The sequence below is a fragment of the Portunus trituberculatus genome, chromosome 38 (assembly GCF_017591435.1).
Source record: "Portunus trituberculatus isolate SZX2019 chromosome 38, ASM1759143v1, whole genome shotgun sequence".
Lineage (NCBI taxonomy): Eukaryota > Metazoa > Arthropoda > Malacostraca > Decapoda > Portunidae > Portunus > Portunus trituberculatus.
In genome coordinates, this window is record NC_059292.1 from 477,501 (window position 1) to 494,762 (window position 17,262).

General features: G+C 37.5%; 1 protein-coding gene across 6 annotated transcripts in view; it reads left to right on the plus strand.

Moving 5' to 3' along the window:
* Positions 1-561: 561 nt before the first annotated feature.
* The window catches only part of LOC123514979 (structure-specific endonuclease subunit SLX4-like), a 68,271-nt gene continuing 51,570 nt past the window's right edge, over positions 562-17,262 (plus strand). The window contains exons 1-4 of one of the 6 annotated variants that reach the window (XM_045273273.1): positions 563-1,020; positions 2,939-3,578; positions 8,944-8,978; positions 16,863-17,033. In XM_045273273.1, coding sequence (XP_045129208.1) covers positions 3,536-3,578; positions 8,944-8,978; positions 16,863-17,033 — 249 coding nt within the window. In that variant the 5' untranslated portion in view covers positions 563-1,020; positions 2,939-3,535. Of the gene's footprint in view, positions 1,021-2,938; positions 3,579-8,943; positions 9,362-10,750; positions 11,050-16,862; positions 17,034-17,262 lie in introns of those variants that run through there. The other 5 variants (XM_045273271.1, XM_045273277.1, XM_045273275.1 and 2 more) reach the window with 5 other exon arrangements.

The following is a 17,262-nucleotide window of genomic DNA, read 5'->3' on the forward strand; positions in this document are numbered from 1 at the left end:
ATTGATTTCCGTTGCTTACCAATTTGGCTAGTATTCACAGAGGCTTTTAATTCTCTCTCACCACGATAATTTTGATTCATATTTAAGCCTTAGAGATCATTAAACAAAATCTCAAAGGTCTTCATCGTGTTAAAAGTGAAAACAAATCACAAGCAAATTAACTCTTATAAATCGGTGTAACTTCAAACTATAGAGCCTGTTTTAAAGTACCCGTATTCTGAAACGTTTTGCTCTGTATACCATGCATTATTTTAAAATCCCGTAGAGATGGATTCGTGATAAAATCTAGATTCTGTATTCTGTTAATTATGTATATATCTGATTGATTTGTCACTGCAAACTTAGCTCCTTCAGTACCAGGACACATTTCTGCTTACAACTTTTATACAACTTTAGAAATTTATGTGGGGATTAAAATAGTGATGACTCTAGCTATTAATCTTCTGACCTCCATAAAAACTTCATAATGTCAATAAAATCGTCTAATTGTATCCAAACTCATGATAAAAATACGTCCCACAACTTTAGTCTGCCAAAGTCACATCCTCGAAGCTTACTTTCACATCAACAAAGTAAATAGTATACAAATCCATAAGAAAGAATCTAACAGTTTATGGATTGTGGAATATAGAAGAAAACTTACCTATAGATAAACTTCATGAGCTATATGATTATGACAGTATACCTCCTTAAGTAAACCTAAACGAAGAGATGCCGTTATGAAGAGTGTTTGTTTGTCAGCTGCTATGGTCTGTGATCTTTACGTAGTGACGTGATGCGGCGCTATTCATGACAAATACGATTATGAGACATTACTAGCGTAGAATGGTGGTAGGCCGTTAGGGACTTGTACACACATGCAATGTTGGATTATTCGTGACGCACTTTAGATACTCTTATGTGCTCAGTGTTCCATGAAAGTAGTAGGTATCGTATACTGAACAAGGTGCACAGCAAAATTGCTAGAGGCAATCTAGTGACATGGAAATAATAAATACAGCAAATCCACACACCTTAAAAGTAAGTCTTTTATGTGTTTTTGACGTCCCTCCGTATCCCAACCTGATGGGATACAAGGTTTTTGGGTGGGGGAATAGAAAATTCACGAAATTTTGCCCTTGAGGAAAGTCAACGGGAAAGTAAGCCATTTTTACGTTTTGATTGAATTAGAGAGGCATATGACTACTATATATATGGGCTCCCAAACCTAACTTAAGCCAGTGAGGGCTACCGCCTTAACACCAGTAACCTTACCTAATGGAGCCTATGCTTCAATCCCTAACCTAACCTATTGTACTCTTTCATCAGTCTCAACATGAATTTTCTAACCATTCTGAATAATTTGAACACCCAATGAAAATTTTCTATAACACTGACAACAATTTTTTAATTTATCAGTTTAGGAAGATGTATGCAGTGGATTTCCTCAGTTATTTCCATTACATCACCAGATTTTACAAAGAGAAATAAGGTAACTGTACTTTCCGAAGGAATTGGTGAGGAGGGGTAGGAATTGAAAAGTATTGATTTTTATGACAATTACGACATGTAGATTCATTCAAAACAGGTCAAAAACTGACAGAAAAGAAAAAAACTTCATCCAGAATTGAGAGACTGGTGAAAGATAAAAAATTTGCCTTTTTCTTTATATATATATATATATATATATATATATATATATATATATATATATATATATATATATATATATATATATATATATATATATATATATATATATATATATATATATATATATATATATATATATATATATATATAACTTGATATATCTATCTATCTATCTATCTATCTATCTATCTATCTATCTATCCATCTATCCATCTATCCATCTATCCTCTCTCTCTCTCTCTCTCTCTCTCTCTCTCTCTCTCTCTCTCTCTCTCTCTCTCTCTCTCTCTCTCTCTCTCTCTCTCTCTCTCTCTCTCTCTATATATATATATATATATATATATATATATATATATATATATATATATATATATATATATATATATCTTTCACCAGTCTCAACATTGGCTTTTTACCCTCTTCATGATATAGAGCTTATCGTTCTGAGTAATTTAAATCCCACATATAATATTGTATCCTCAGCTAATTGTTTATAATGCTGACACCAATTTCTAAAGTTGTATGTTTTTGGGAAATGAGCTTATTCACTGTTGGCTAATGGTGGGAAGTGACGCACTTGTGTGTGATGGACAGGCAGACACTGAGGCACGCTGGTTAAGGTGTCTTTGTTCGTGCTGCATATGTCACTTCCATTACACAAGTAAGGGCAATAAAAAGAGAGAGAGAGAGAAAAAAAAAAGGCCACTGATATTGCCAGCCCCAAGACAAAGGTTAAAAGGATCTTCCAAAATGGGAGAAACATGCAGTCAGCACAGAAGAAAAAAATGATGGAAGATAAAGTATACAACTCTGCAGTGAGAAAGAGAAGAGGAGAGGGTTACACAAGAGAATTTCCCTTTCCTATATATTGAAGTTGTTAAAAGAGTTGTTTCATAGTATTACAACTGCATTTATGTAATTTTGAATAGGCTAAAAAGAAGTTGCCAATTGGAAATTAGATATGATCTTTTGCCCCATTTTCTAAGTCTTTAACTTTGTAAGAATAAATCTTGATGTATAAAAAATAATATGACTGATGGAAATATGTCAAATGGTGGAAAAAAAAACTGCAATGAATGATCATAATAAGTAAAAATACAATACATGGAGTGAATGAATTGAATAGATCAGCAGATAAATGGACAGTCAAATGAAATGGGTTGAGGAGGTTCAGTAATAGATTTACATAAGCTGATGATGATGAGTGGATGAAAATTAATTTAATTCTTTAGATTAAAAGTATTTGCATTATCATCTGAAAAAATTACCCAGGATGAAATTTACTGTGACTGATTTTACTTTTCAGAAATCCTTCACCGAAGAAAAGTGGCAATACTACTTCACAAAACAAGACTGATGCTCAAGCAGTTCAGGCAGACCCTTCACCCAGCAGCCACAAGGGCAAAGAAACCAAGGAGCCAAAAGTGAAATAATGGATTGCAATATTCCAGTGCAACATAGAATAAGATGTGTGACAGTGGCTTTGATGTGGACTGTATGGAGTTTATGGAGAATATCTTCAGCTTTATTTCTGTTTGCACATCATGTTTTGAACTCACATGCATTAGTTTGGGAAAAAGACAAAACAGCAATATATAACAGATGATCCAAACAAAACCTAAAGAAAGCCTTTTTCTTTTCATTCAAATGGAGACAATTTTAGTGTTTTCATATGTGCATAGTTTTGACTTATAGGAGAAAGGAATTAGTATCATGTTCCCATCAGTTTTGAAAATATATAAACAAGAATGGATGACTTTTCAATGTGTATATTTTATACATATATGTAATCAGTGAAAATAAATTGAGTATTTGTACTTGAAGATTTGAATCAAAATGAGTGCCAGTAGAAAATTGTGCCTCAGTCGCAAGAGAGAGAGAGAATTGTGTCCTGAGGGTAAACATGACATTTCTGATGACTTCCAAGAGGCTGCTACAGGCTTCAGGTAATGTTGCATGAATTTGAAACTTTAACTCCTCAAAACTTGCTTAAATTTTTCTTATATGGTTTTTGTAACGTTCCTTATGTTTTATTTTGTATTCTTAGGAAGATATTATTAAACAAATGCGAGCAGCAGAGCAGATTGAATTATATATATATATATATATATATATATATATATATATATATATATATATATATATATATATATATATATATATAAAGTAAAAACACAGGTGGTGATTACTTTTCTAAATTGCTTAACAATGATGTTCCAAAGAGGCCAACTATATCACTATTACTCATGATTTGTCAAATATTTATTCTAATGTTTCCATGGTTACTATTATGCTAGTTTCAGAATCATTAAAAGCTGTGTGTGTGTGTGTGTGTGTGTGTGTGTGTGTGTGTGTGTGTGTGTGTGTGTGTGTGTGTGTGTGTGTGTGTGTGTGTGTATTTACTAGTTGTATTTACCTAGTTGTAGTTTTACAGGGCCTGGGCTTTATGCTCGTGTGGCCCCGTCTCCATATCTACACTTATCCAATCTTATTTTAAAAGTATGCACACTTGTTGCAGACACTACTTCTTCATTTAAACTGTTCCATGTCTCAATACATCTTTGTGGGAAACTATTATTTTTTTAACATCTCTCAGACATCTTCCTTTTCTCAGCTTTTTACTATGCGATCTTGTGTTTCGAATGTCATATTCTTCTCTCAGGATCAGTTTCTCATTATCCACTTGGTCCATTCCGTTGATCAATTTATAAACTTGTATCAGGTCTCCTCTCTCCCTTCTTTGTTCCAGGATTGGTAGATCCATAGCCTTTAGTCTCTCTTCATATGTCATCCCTTCAAATTCTGGAACCATTCTTGTAGTCATTTTTTGTAGTCTCTCCAACTTCCTTATGTGTTTCTTTTTATGAAGGGATCCACACTACTGCATATATCCAGTTTTTCTTCTATGGACAAAATGTTTAGGAACTTACTTTCCAGTGCCTGGATTCTTGCATCCATATCTAATTTCTTCAGTCTTCTTGGAGTAGTTACAAAACCTTCAAACTCCTTGGCTTGTCTAGGCGTAAACGCCATGTTTGTTATCGTCAGCTGATTATGGCCAAAACAATCACCGCCCACACTCGCCTCTCAGGGACCACTCTCCATATCCCTCACTTTCAACACTATGCGACAGTAGGACATCAGCAGGACACTAACTTAGAGTTACCCGGGCCCTGTAACACCATAGGTATTTTCACTTCTTCCCGTCCGCAGCCGGAGACGAGCCATCCTCTCAGCGACGGCGAGTGTGTGTGTGTGTGTGTATTCTTCCATTCCACATACACAGATCTTCCCTATCCATTTTTTCCATGCCAATCATCACTCTGTATATTGCTATCAGGTCTCCCTTTCTCTTCTGTTTTCCAGGGTTGGAAGTTGCATTCTTTTCAGTCTGTCTTCATAAGTCAAATCTCTTAAGTCAGGCACCATTTTCGTTGCAGCCCTCTGTACTTTCTCTAGTTTCCTTATGTGTTTCTTTAAGTTCGAGCCCACTGTATTGTTGCATATTCAAGCCTCGGTCTTATCATTGCAGTAATTATTTTCTTCATCATTTCTTCATCTAGATATACGAACGCCACTCTTATGTTCCTCAATAAGTTCAATACTTCTCCAATTATTTTGTTTATATGTCTCTCTGGCGATAGGTCATTGGTAATTGTCACCCCAAGGTCTTTTTCTTCATGACTGGTTTTATGTCTTCATTTCCTATCTTGTACATACTCCTGATTCTTCTTTCACTCTTGCCAAACTCTATTTTCTTGCATTTTGTCGTGTTGAACTCCATTTGCCATGTACAGCTCCATTTCCATATTCTGTCCAAGTCTTCCTGGAGTAGTTCGCAATCTTTGTCACATCTCACTTTTCGTAACAATTTTGCATCGTCTGCAAATAGGCTCACATAACTGGACACCCCATCCACCATGTCATTTATGTAGACTGCGAACATTACTGGTGCCAACACTGATCCCTGTGGAACTCCACTCTCCACCAATCCCCATTCTGATGGTCTGTCCTTAATTATTGTTCTCATTTCTCTTCCTACCAAAAGTCTTCCATCCATTTTAGTAAACTGCCATGCACTCCTCCTACCATTTCAAGTTTCCAGATCAGTCTCTGGTGTGGTACCTTATCAAAGGCCTTTTTTAAATCCAGATATATTCCATCAGCCCAACCATCTCTTTCCTGTATTACATCTATCACCCTCGAATAGTAACATATCAGGTTTGTCGTGCATGAACGCCCTTTCCTAAAACCAAATTGACACTCACAAAGTATGTCATTTTTCTCCAAGAAGTCTGTCCATCTAGTCTTCACCACCCTCTCACACATCTTAGCTACCACACTTGTAAGTGACACTGGTCTATAGTTCAATGGGTCTCTCTTGTTACCTGATTTATAGATTGGGACAATGTTAGCTCTTTTCCAGTCTTGGGGCACTACACCTTCCCTTAATGAGGCATCAATTACTTCACAAACTTTTTCTGCCAATTGCTCCTGCATTCTCTTAAAATCCATCCTGATACCCCATCAGGTCCCACAGCTTTTCTCACTTCTAAACTCCCCATCATGTTCTTGATCTCCTCCACAGTTACTTGAAACTCCTTCATAATCCCTTTCTGTTCCATTACCAGTGGTTTGTCAAAAGCAGTCTCCTTTGTGAATACCTTCCGAAAGCATCCATTCATAGCCTCTGCCATTTCCTGGGATCTTCACTGTATACTCCATTTACTTCTAAACTTTCAATACTTTCTCTATTTTTGATGTTGTTGTTCACATGTCTGTAAAAAGCCTTGGTTGGTCTTTACATTTATCAATTATATCCTTTTCTTGTTTCTTTCTTTCTTCTCTTCTAATCAACACATATTCATTTCTTGCTCTTTTGTAACTTTCCCACTGCTTAATCCGTCTTTTCCTTCTCCACCTCTTCCATGCATCCTCTTTTCTTGTTCTAGCCTTTTCACATCTATCGTTAAACCAGTCCTGCTTTCCAACTTCTCTATGTTGTCTTATTGGTACAAATTTTTCTCACCTTCTTTGTATATTTTTATAAATTCCTTCCACTTTTCATTTGCTCCTTAGCACTCTTGAATTTCATCCAATTTGTCTCTTGAAAGAATTTCTTTAGGTTTCCAAAATCTGTCTTGGCATAATTCCATCTTCCCACTTTATATTCTTCATTTCTTCTAGATTTCTCTTCGTCTATCACCTTGAACTCCAAAACTGCATGATCACTCTTTGCTAAAGGGCACTCCACCCTCATCTCCTCAATGACCATTGGCTCTGTACTAAAGACCAAGTCCAGTCTTGACGATGCTCCCTCTCCTCCAAACCTAGTATCTTCTTTGACCCACTGAGTTAACACATTTTCCATTGCCAGTGTCAATAGTGTATTTCCCCATGTTGTCTCTGATCCTTCCATTGACCAGTCCTCCCAACACACCTCTTTACAATTAAAATCTCCCATCATTATAGTTCGTTCACAGCCACCCAACATTTCTTCCAGACATGTTCCTGTATCACTTATCATTTCTTCATATTCCTGTACTGACCATGCATTTGTCTTAGGTGGTACGTACACCACTATGTAGTGCCTCTTTTTCCTTCATTAGTTTCTGCTCTGATCTTTAGCACTTCTGCCTTTCCCATACCTTTTTCACTTGATCCACCTTTATATCTTTTTAACCAGCAACATCACTCCTCCTCCCATCTTACCTACTCTATTTCTTTTCCAAACGTTATATTTCCTTCTCCAACCTTCATCAGGTCTTCTCCCTCTCTCAGTTTTGTTTCAGTAAGACCCACAATATCTGGGTTCTTGTCCCTCAAGTAATCGTTGAGTTCTAAAATCCCGATATCACTCCATTTATGTTGGAATACATTACATTTCGCTCATATGTAAGTTTCTTTAGTCCTTTCTTGCTGTACTTTTGTGTGTGTGTGTGTGTGTGTGTGTGTGTGTGTGTGTGTATATATATATATATATATATATATATATATATATATATATATATATATATATATATATATATATATATATATATATATATATATTGTCCCTGTATATAAGGTCAACATCCCATATGAAGATTTGTAGGTTGAGGTGAGGTGAGACAAGGTGCGAGACCCAAGCATTGACTCAGTCACACCTGCAAACATTCCCACTAATATTGACATCTAAACTTCTAAGGGTAAGAGAATTGATCCCAACTGATGACACTGTGTGGGGATCAGTTGCACATGATATTTAGATCTATGTAACCAGGCTCACCAACAGAACTGGTTGACTTGTGCTTCACTGTGATGAACCCAAGTCCTTTCTCACATCTGATCTGGTAATCCAACTGGACCACTTGAAAAAAAATAAATAAATAAATAAAAATTGAAACTTTTAAGTGCATGTCACCATTTCTAATCATCCTTATTTTGTATATTCTCCCTTGCCCCACATACATCTCTCTTGCATTTAACTTCCTCTGCTCTACATCCATCCCATTTGGGGTTGTCACCTCAGCTTTAAGCCTCATGCATCCAGTTTAGTTATCGAGGGAGGCAATGGCATAGTGGATAAGGTGGTGAGCGTGAGATCGGGCAGACGTCCACGCGTAGGTTCGAATCCCACCACGTACAGCCTTAAACACTTTGCCATTTGTCGAGTGGTTTAAAGTTACCTACATGTCACCATGATACCCAGGTTCTAGGTGGTTACACCCAAGATGAGCTTTGGGGGTGATATGGGCCCTAGTATGGGTACCACTATAAATAAAATTGCCTGCACCACTAATGGGCGGAAGCTGAACAGCGCTTCCCATACACTCTTCAGGTGTGCCTACAGGCGCTATAGGCCTTACCATAAAAAAAAAAAAAAAAATTCCTTTCTATGAATTTCTGAACACAACTGCTCAGTTGGATCTCTCTCTCTCTCTCTCTCTCTCTCTCTCTCTCTCTCTCTCTCTCTCTCTCTCTCTCTCTCTCTCTCTCTCTCTCTCTCTCTCTCTCTCTCTCTCTTTGCTAGACATTTAATGAAAATCAGGATTAAGTTAGATCACTTTAGAACATGGATTTGAATAGTAATTACAAATATATAATATATAAGCTCCCAATATTAATTGTCACTAGTTGGTGTTTACCAAAAGGTAAAGGGTGGAAAGAAATTAATAAGGAACTACATAATTTAGTTTACAGTAAAAGTATCCCATGAAAACAAACAACTTCATTAATTTACAAAAAAAAAAAAAAAAATTTTCATTGTTAATGTTTCAGTATAGGCAAGCAATAGTTCCATGCATATACATTCTATGGTTATTTTTGCAGGCTTCCAAAGAGACTGCGGAGTGGTAAATCTCAGGGTAAGTCTAAGAGAACTATGCATGACCTAGATACTGAAGAGAATCCGGCATCTATAGCAAACAAGGATCCACCTGATGAAAACACTACAAATGCTTCCCCACAAGACCAACATTTACAAGAGCATGAGAATGAAACATCAATAAAGGAAAATGATCTTCAAGAAATGGAAAAAATGTTATGTTCTGAGTCTGAAAAATTATGTCCATCATGCAAGGTAATAGTACCTAGTGCTGTGTTTACTGCCCACTTTAAAGAGTGCCTACAAAAATTTAAATGGACTAGAGGAGAATATAAACAGAAGTTACCAGAAGATGATAGAGAGGGAGAAACAAATCAGCAAGAGGAACAACTGCCAGTATTACCATGTCCTGTTTGCAAGAAGGTATGCTTGAATAATGATGTTAGTGCTACAAGTTGAGCAATTGATTTTCTATTTTTATATTAATAGAATTTATATCTTTTTACTTCCTTTGATTTCTTATTTTTCAGATGCACACAATTAGATTCACACTTGTAATTCATGTGAAAATGTCCCTCCTTTCATTATTATGTACACTTTCCCTATGACCTCTCCAATATTCAATACTTTAGGAAAAAAATAAGAATTGTATGTCATTCCTTTCCCTATCTTTGGCTGTTTTTATCCGTACTACATAATACCACATTCCTTCTAATCCTTCACACTTTTCTTTTCCTTCAATATGTAATAAATTTTTTTTCTTTTCTTTTGTTATTCTTTTAATGCCACTTTTCTTCTAAGCCTTCACACACCTCATTCCTATAGTCCATTACTTTGTGGAACCTTTCATACACTTTTTTTTTATCCCTGCAGTCCCTTTTCTGTTGCCTTCTACTTTCTCTATTCTCATTTTCATTCCAAAGCTGGATTTTGTGTCTATGTTCGCAACAACTTGACTTGCTCGTGCCCATGCTCTTGAATCTTCAGTTTTCCACCATCTGGCTTTGACTCAAAAGTCACTCTCTTTAATAAATTTATCTGTGCTGTCTATCTCTCCCGTAACTCCTATGATTATTGTAAATTCCTCGACTATTTAACTTCAAAAGGGGAGCCCATTCTGTTGCTCTATCCTTTTGTGAAGATCTCCATCTTTGGAAAGGTATTTCTGGGCTTGTCCTTCCCTCTTCTCCTCCCTCTGACTATTTCATGCCTTCAATTAAAGTTCTTCATAATGATGCCCTTGCTGGCCTTAATCCTCGGAATGCTTATCGACATCCCTCCTATTGTTCTCAAAAAATTGTGCTATTTTGCTTGCACCTTGCATTGCCAAATTCTTTCAACTCTGTCTATCGACTTCTACCTTCCTTCTTGCTAGAAGTTTACCTATATTCAGCCTGTTCTTTAATCCTTTAAACCACTACCTATAGCTTTAATCTCTTGCTTGTCTAAAGTTTTTGGATCTGTCCTCAGTAGGAAGATTCTCAAACATATGTCACTTCAAAATCTTACAATCTTTTATTTGATCACCAACGTGGCTTTTGTCAAGGCCACTCTACTGGTGATCTTATGGCTTTCTTTACTGAGTCTTGGTCATCCTCTTTTAGAGATTTCAATGAAGTTTTTTGCTGTTGCATTTCAAAACTGCCCTCCTACAGTTTTCATCCTTCTCTCTACAGCTTTGTTTTGTTTTGTATTCTTTGTGACCATTCTATTGCAGCTGTGGTAGATGGCCACTGTTCTTCTCTTAAATCTATTAACAGTGCTGTTCCTTGGTTCTGTCTTGTCACCCACTCTCTTTCCATTATTCATTAATGATCTTAACCAAATTTCTTGCCTTATCCACTCCTGCGCTGATGATACCACCCTACACTTATCCACATCTTTACAGATATGACCAACCCTACAGGAAGTCAACAATTCACGCCGGGATGTTACAGAACGCCTGACTTCTGATCTTTCTAAGATTTCTGATTGCAGCAGAGAAAACTTAGTAGTGTTCAATGCCTCAAAAACTCAATTCCTCCTCCATCTATCAACTTGACACAACCTTCCAGACAATTCTCCCCTCTTTTTCAATGACACTCAGCTGTCCTTCTCTAATACGGACAGAGGTAGCTACGGTGGCGAGTGGACGTGTTGTGTGTGCGCTCTGTTTTTTGCTGTTGTTTTTATAGTTAGCGAGTGGTGTTTGTGCTTGGTGTCTGTGTGTGGTGCTTTTGAGTGTTAGTGAAGTGAAAGTGTGTACTGCAAGTGTTAGATTAGAGTGAAATAGTGGTTAGAATCAGTGTTTGTGAGTTAAGTATTTTGGTAGAGCGAGGAGACTAGGCTTGTAACCGTCAAGTTGACCTTGAAAGAGGATTAGTTGACCTCACTTAGGCCCCCACCACCGTGGTCCCCCCACCCCGCCGTCACCAAGTATTTTTATTTGTTTGTGAGTTAATAGATTGTAAATTAGTATGACGGTAGCTACTGTGGTATATCAGAGTGTGATTGAGTGCGTGAAAGAGAGTGTTGAGGTGGGATTGGGCGAGTTTGTTGTGTGTGAGATGTGTGGGCATGACAGGAAGGTCGTTGACTTTTCTGAGTGTATGGTGTGTAGGCTCAAGAGCGAGAATTTAGTTCTTTCTCTTGAGCACCGAGAATTGCGAGAGGAAATGAGAAAGCTAAGTGAAGGGAAAAGTGCGAACAAAGTTCTCATCTTTGAGTTGAAGGAGGAGGTTAAGAGGCTTGGGGAGGCAGTGGAAAAAATTAGGCAGGAGATCAGTGTTAGGCCGAAGGTTGGACCTTCTGAGAGCAACAGGGTGGCTTGGCCCTCTGTTGGGAAGAGCAGAGTGGGGAAGAGGGAGCAGGCAAGCCAGACTGGGAAAGATAGTAGTCAGGATGGGCAGAGATGGCAGGTTGCGAGGGGAAGGAAAGCGGAGGCAGTTAGGGAGGATAGGACTAAACATGTTGAGTGTGAAAATAGGTTCGGTTTGTTGGAGGGGAGGGAGAGTGAGAGTGAGTGGAGTGAATGAAGTGGTTGTGGTGAGTGAAAGGAGAGAAGGGGTAGAGGAGAGGAGGAGGAGGGTTGTGCCTAGCACACCTCAGGTGTGTGTGGTGGGTGACTCTCAGGTTAGGTACTTAGATAGCACTTTCTGTGGGAAAGACAGGGATAGGAGGACGAACATGTGTATGCCTGGTGCAGGTGTGAAGGCAGTGAGTGAGGAGGTGCAGAAGAGAGTTGGGGGGATGGAGAGGGAGGGTGTAGTAGTTTTGCACGTAGGTGGGAACGATGTCAGAGCAGGTGGGTCGGAGGAGTTAGTGGCAAGATTTCGGGAAATGTTAGGCAAGATAAGGGAGAGTGGTAGGAGGTGTGTAGTGTCAGGAATCTTGCCTCGTGTGTATGTTAGCAGGAATGGTTGTCTAGAGCCATTGGTGTGAATGATCGGGTAAAAGGGATGTGTAAGGATGTGGGTGTCAGCTTTGTGGATGTATGGGATAGGTTCTATGGGCAAAGGATTTGTATGCTAGGGATGGTGTGCATCTGAGTAGGAAGGGTGTGGATGTGCTGAGTGGATGTCTGGAGGGGAGTTGGGATGGAGTGTAGGGGTGAGGTAGCAAATGCATTCCAGAAGAAAGATGTTAGACATAAATTAGATAGGATAAACAGAGATAGTGAAAAGATTAGGAAAGATTTCCAGGTGCAAATAGGAGAGAATAAGATTAGGATTCCAAATAAGGAGACAGCATCTAGGAAGGTAGCAGGACTTAAATGTTTTTATGTAAATGCCAGGAGTCTTAGGAACAAGAAGGACGAGTTATCTAGTTATATAGTTGAGGAGGACTTAGATGTTGTATGTGTCACAGAGGCATGGGTAAATGAGGAAAAGTTTAGGAAAATAGGAAAGAATATGAAGTAGATGGATACATTATGTATTTACACCAGAGAATTGGTAGGATAGGTGGAGGAGTAGTTATTTATGTAAAAAATCCTTCATTTCCAGTCAGGTTAATGGTATTAAGGTAGATAACAGAGTAGAGTCCTTATGGCTGGATGTTAGAGTAAACAAAAGTAAGGTTATTAGAGTAGGAGCTTTTATAGACCACCTAACCAGTCAGCAGATGTAGACAACCTTATGGTAGATGAGATAAATAGGGGTGTACTAGTCAGACAATTATCTTAGGGATTTTAATCTTAAGTCAGTAAACTGGGAGAGGATGGTAGGAGATGCTAGTGAAAATAAGTTTATGGAAAGTTTTCAGGATAACTATTTAGTGCAGATGGTAGATAAACCTACTAGGGGGAGGAAGGTTTTAGACATAGTACTAACAAATATTGAGCATTGTTTAAAGGAAGTTGAGGTAGGAGAGACTTTAGCAAACAGTGACCATCATATAATTAGATTTATCATTAATTCCAGTAGGGATAATATAGTGAATAAGACTAGAGTCCCAAACTATCAGAAAGGCAATTATGGTAGGTTACGTCAGTTATTAGGAGAGGTAAACTGGGAAGATAGTTTTGGAAATAAAACTGCACAGGAGATGTGGGATATTTTTAAGGTTGTAGTAAAGGGTATAGTGATGCAGTGTATCCCTTACAAAGATATAAGGCAGAGAAACAGGAAGCCATTATGGTGGACTCACGAGATAGGTAGACAGATCAGAGAGAAGAAGAGGCATATAGAGAGTTGCAGAAAAGTGGGAAGATGTAGATTTGATTAGGTACAGACAGGTCAGAGATGATTTGAGTAAGGTTATAAAAAAAGTAAAAGGCAGGCAGAGATAAAACTAGCTAGAGCTGGGAGTAAAGATCCCAAAAATTATATAGTTATTACAAGGTCAGTGATAAAAGAAATAAGGATAGGATTGGACCACTCAGAAAAGATGGTGTAGTAGTGGATCAAAATGAAGACATAGTAGAATTATTGAATGAACAATTTTCTTCAGTATTTACTAGGAAAGAATAGGAAATCCTGTTACAAACAGTGCGACGAGTAGTTTAAGAGCTTTAGAAAATATTGATATAAAACCGGGAATTATTAGGAAATTTATTCTTGAACTAGATGATAGGAAAGCTAGTGGTCCTGATGAGCTACATGCCAGAGTACTTAGGGAGGGTGTAGACAGTATTTCTGAAGCACTTAAGTTAATCTTTGAAAGATCACTTAGGTTTGCTGAGATACCTCAGGACTGGAAGTTAGCTAATGTTACTCCAATATTTAAAAAAGGTAGGAAGGATGATGCGAATAATTATAGACCGATCAGTTTAACTAGTATAGTATGTAAGATACTAGAGAAAATCATTAAGGGTAGTATTTGGGAGCATTTAAATGAGAATAGATTAATTAGAGATACCCAACATGGCTTTAGATCAGGGAGGTCCTGTCTTACAAATTTGCTCGATATCTTAGAATATATTACCAAGGAGTTAGATGATGGAAATAGCATAGATGTTATATATCTAGATTTTAGCAAGGCATTTGATAAGGTACCGCATAGGAGGCTAGTGTACAAATTGAGACTACATGGGATAGGGGTAGGTTAGTTGATTGGATTAGTGAATGGCTTTCTGATAGGAAACAGAGAGTAGTATTAAATGGGGCAATGTCTGAGTGGAAGGAAGTGGTTAGTGGGGTACCCCAAGGATCAGTGCTAGGACCTCTTCTTTTCTTGGTGTACATTAACGATTTAGATATAGGAATTAGTAGCAAAGTATCAAAGTTTGCAGATGATACTAAGATAGCATGTGCAGTACAGGGTGAAAAGGACAATTACAGAATACAACGAGACCTGGACAGGCTGATAGCATGGGCAGACAGGTGGCAGATGGAGTTTAATTCTAAAAGTGTCAGGTTATGCATTTAGGTAAAGACAACACAAACTTTAGCTATGAGATGGAGGGATGTTGGCTAGAGGCAGTAGAGGAAGGAAAGGATTTAGGAGTAGTGATAGACAGGACTATGAAATTTTCAAAGCAATGTTTAGAAGCAAGAAATAGGGCAAATAGGATCCTGGGTTTTATAAATAGAAATGTTAGTTATAAAAGTAAGGAAGTGGTGCGTAGCTTATATAATTCCTATGTTAGGCCCATTTAGAGTATTGCATACAGGCCTGATCAACATGTTAGAAGCAGTTCAGAGAAGAGCAACTAGGATGATACCAGCATTAAAGCACCTGGAGTATAGAGATAGATTAAAGGAATTAAACATGTTTTCATTTGAGAGGAGATGTATAAGAGGGGATATGATAGAGTTATTTAAAATGTTCTCAGATACAAACTACATAGATGTGAGATCTTTCTTTACCTTAGAGGAGGGAAATAGGACTAGAAATCATGGCAGGAAGATTAGAAAGCAAGGCTGCAGGTTAGATATAAGAAAATATTTCTTTAGTCATAGGGTGGTAGACTTCTGGAATGCATTGCCAGAGAGGGTTGTAAATAGCACTAGTTTGACAATGTTTAAAACAGATTAGATAAGCACTTAAATTTATTAGATTTATAATTATGTATAGCACTGCATGATAGTTTTTATAAGAAATTTACTAGTTAAACAAGACATGATCCCCATGTATGGGGATCACAGATTGTAGAGGAATTCGCTGCAGGACTTAGCCCTGTTAATGGGCCAAATATTTAGAATTAGTATATAATGTATTGTGTACTTGTAAGTGTATCTTTAAGTACTGATGACAAGGTCGCTGTGCGACTGATACAGGATAACCTAGATGGGCCCTGGTGGCCCTTTGTTATCCTATTATTTATGTTATGTTATGTTATCCTTTGTCTGTCCTTTACATAACCTAAACTGGAAACTTCACATCTCATCTCTTACTAAAACAGCTTCTATGAAGTTAGGCATTCTGAGGCATCTCTGCCAGTTTTTCTCATCCCTTCAACTGTTAACTCTATACAAGGGCCTTATCCATCCTTGTATGGAGTATTCTTCACATGTTTGGAGGGGTTCCACTCACACAGTTTTATTCGATAGGTTGGAATCTAAACCTCTTCATCTCATCAACTCCTCTCCTCTTATTGACTGTCTGCAGTCTCTTTTTCATCACCAGAATGTTGCATCTCTTTCTAATTGCATGCCTCCCCTCCTCCTGTGGCCTCACTGCACAAGTCTTTCTTTTTTTTTCTCATCCTTATTCTGTCCAACTCCCTAATGCAAGAGTTAACCAGTACTCTCAATCATTCATACCTTTTCCTGGTAAACTCTGGAACTCTCAGCCTGCCTTTGTATTTCCATCTTCCTACAACTTGACTTCTTTTGATAGGAAGGTTTTAAGATATTTATACTTTTCTTTTGGCTGACCCTTTGACCTGCAGATCTGCAAGGGGATGGGCAATTAAGTGGGCCTTTTTTTTTATATATATCTTTTTTTTTTTTTTTTTTTTTTTCTTGGCTAATTGCCCCTTTTACATAAAAAATATCCTCTTTGCCAACCCCTACATACTTCCTCCTTTCATATTGTACTTCTGTTTCTCTGTTTCTGTTACTTAAGGCTACTCTAAGACCAAGGTCCATATTCAGAAGCACTCTGCTCTCTCATGATTAGTCAGGTTTTCAAGAATGCTTATCCAATTACATAATGATATAGAAATATTGCTCACAGCATACCAGAACTAAATTTACATTCTTAAAAACCAGTGTAACTTCAGTTAGAGCCTTTTGAATGTAGTTGGAGTTTTTTTTTCTTTTTTTATACATATAAGAGGGGAAAGCTGCCCCAAAAAAAAAAAAACCCTCTTAGTTCCCAGTTCCCTTGCAGGTCTGATAGAGTTAGCCAAAAGAAAGGGATAAATGTGTTTTATAATATGTCCTAAATTTCACCTATATCCTAGGCAAGATATAGAAATTTGATGAAGTGAACATCTGTAGCAGTGTAAGTTCTTTACTCAGATTCATGAGTTAATCTAATTGCGCTTTTTTTTTTTCAGCCTTTTAAATCTAAAGTTCAGCGTGTGTCCCATATCAAAGCCTGTGCTCAGGGTCATGGCTTAACATCAGAGCAGCTTCTTCTGGCCTCAAGACTACTGGAAAAACAAACAGAGGAGTGGAGTGAGCTGGGACTCCCTTCTATTCAACAGCCGCAGAATACCAAACCAAAAGTTAGTACATTTTGTTTAAAGCTTACCTGGAGCTGTCATTGAAAATCATTAATTATTTAGTATTTACTTAGTGTTTGAACATATAGTTGCAAAACAAACAGGTAAAATGTCAAGATCTGAACTCCACAGAGGCAAGAGTTCCATTTACTTGTATATTAAAGGAAAACTAAATGGTAAACACATTTGGAGCTTTTCTGTACTTTTTGGTGGCAGCATTGAAGAAGACTTT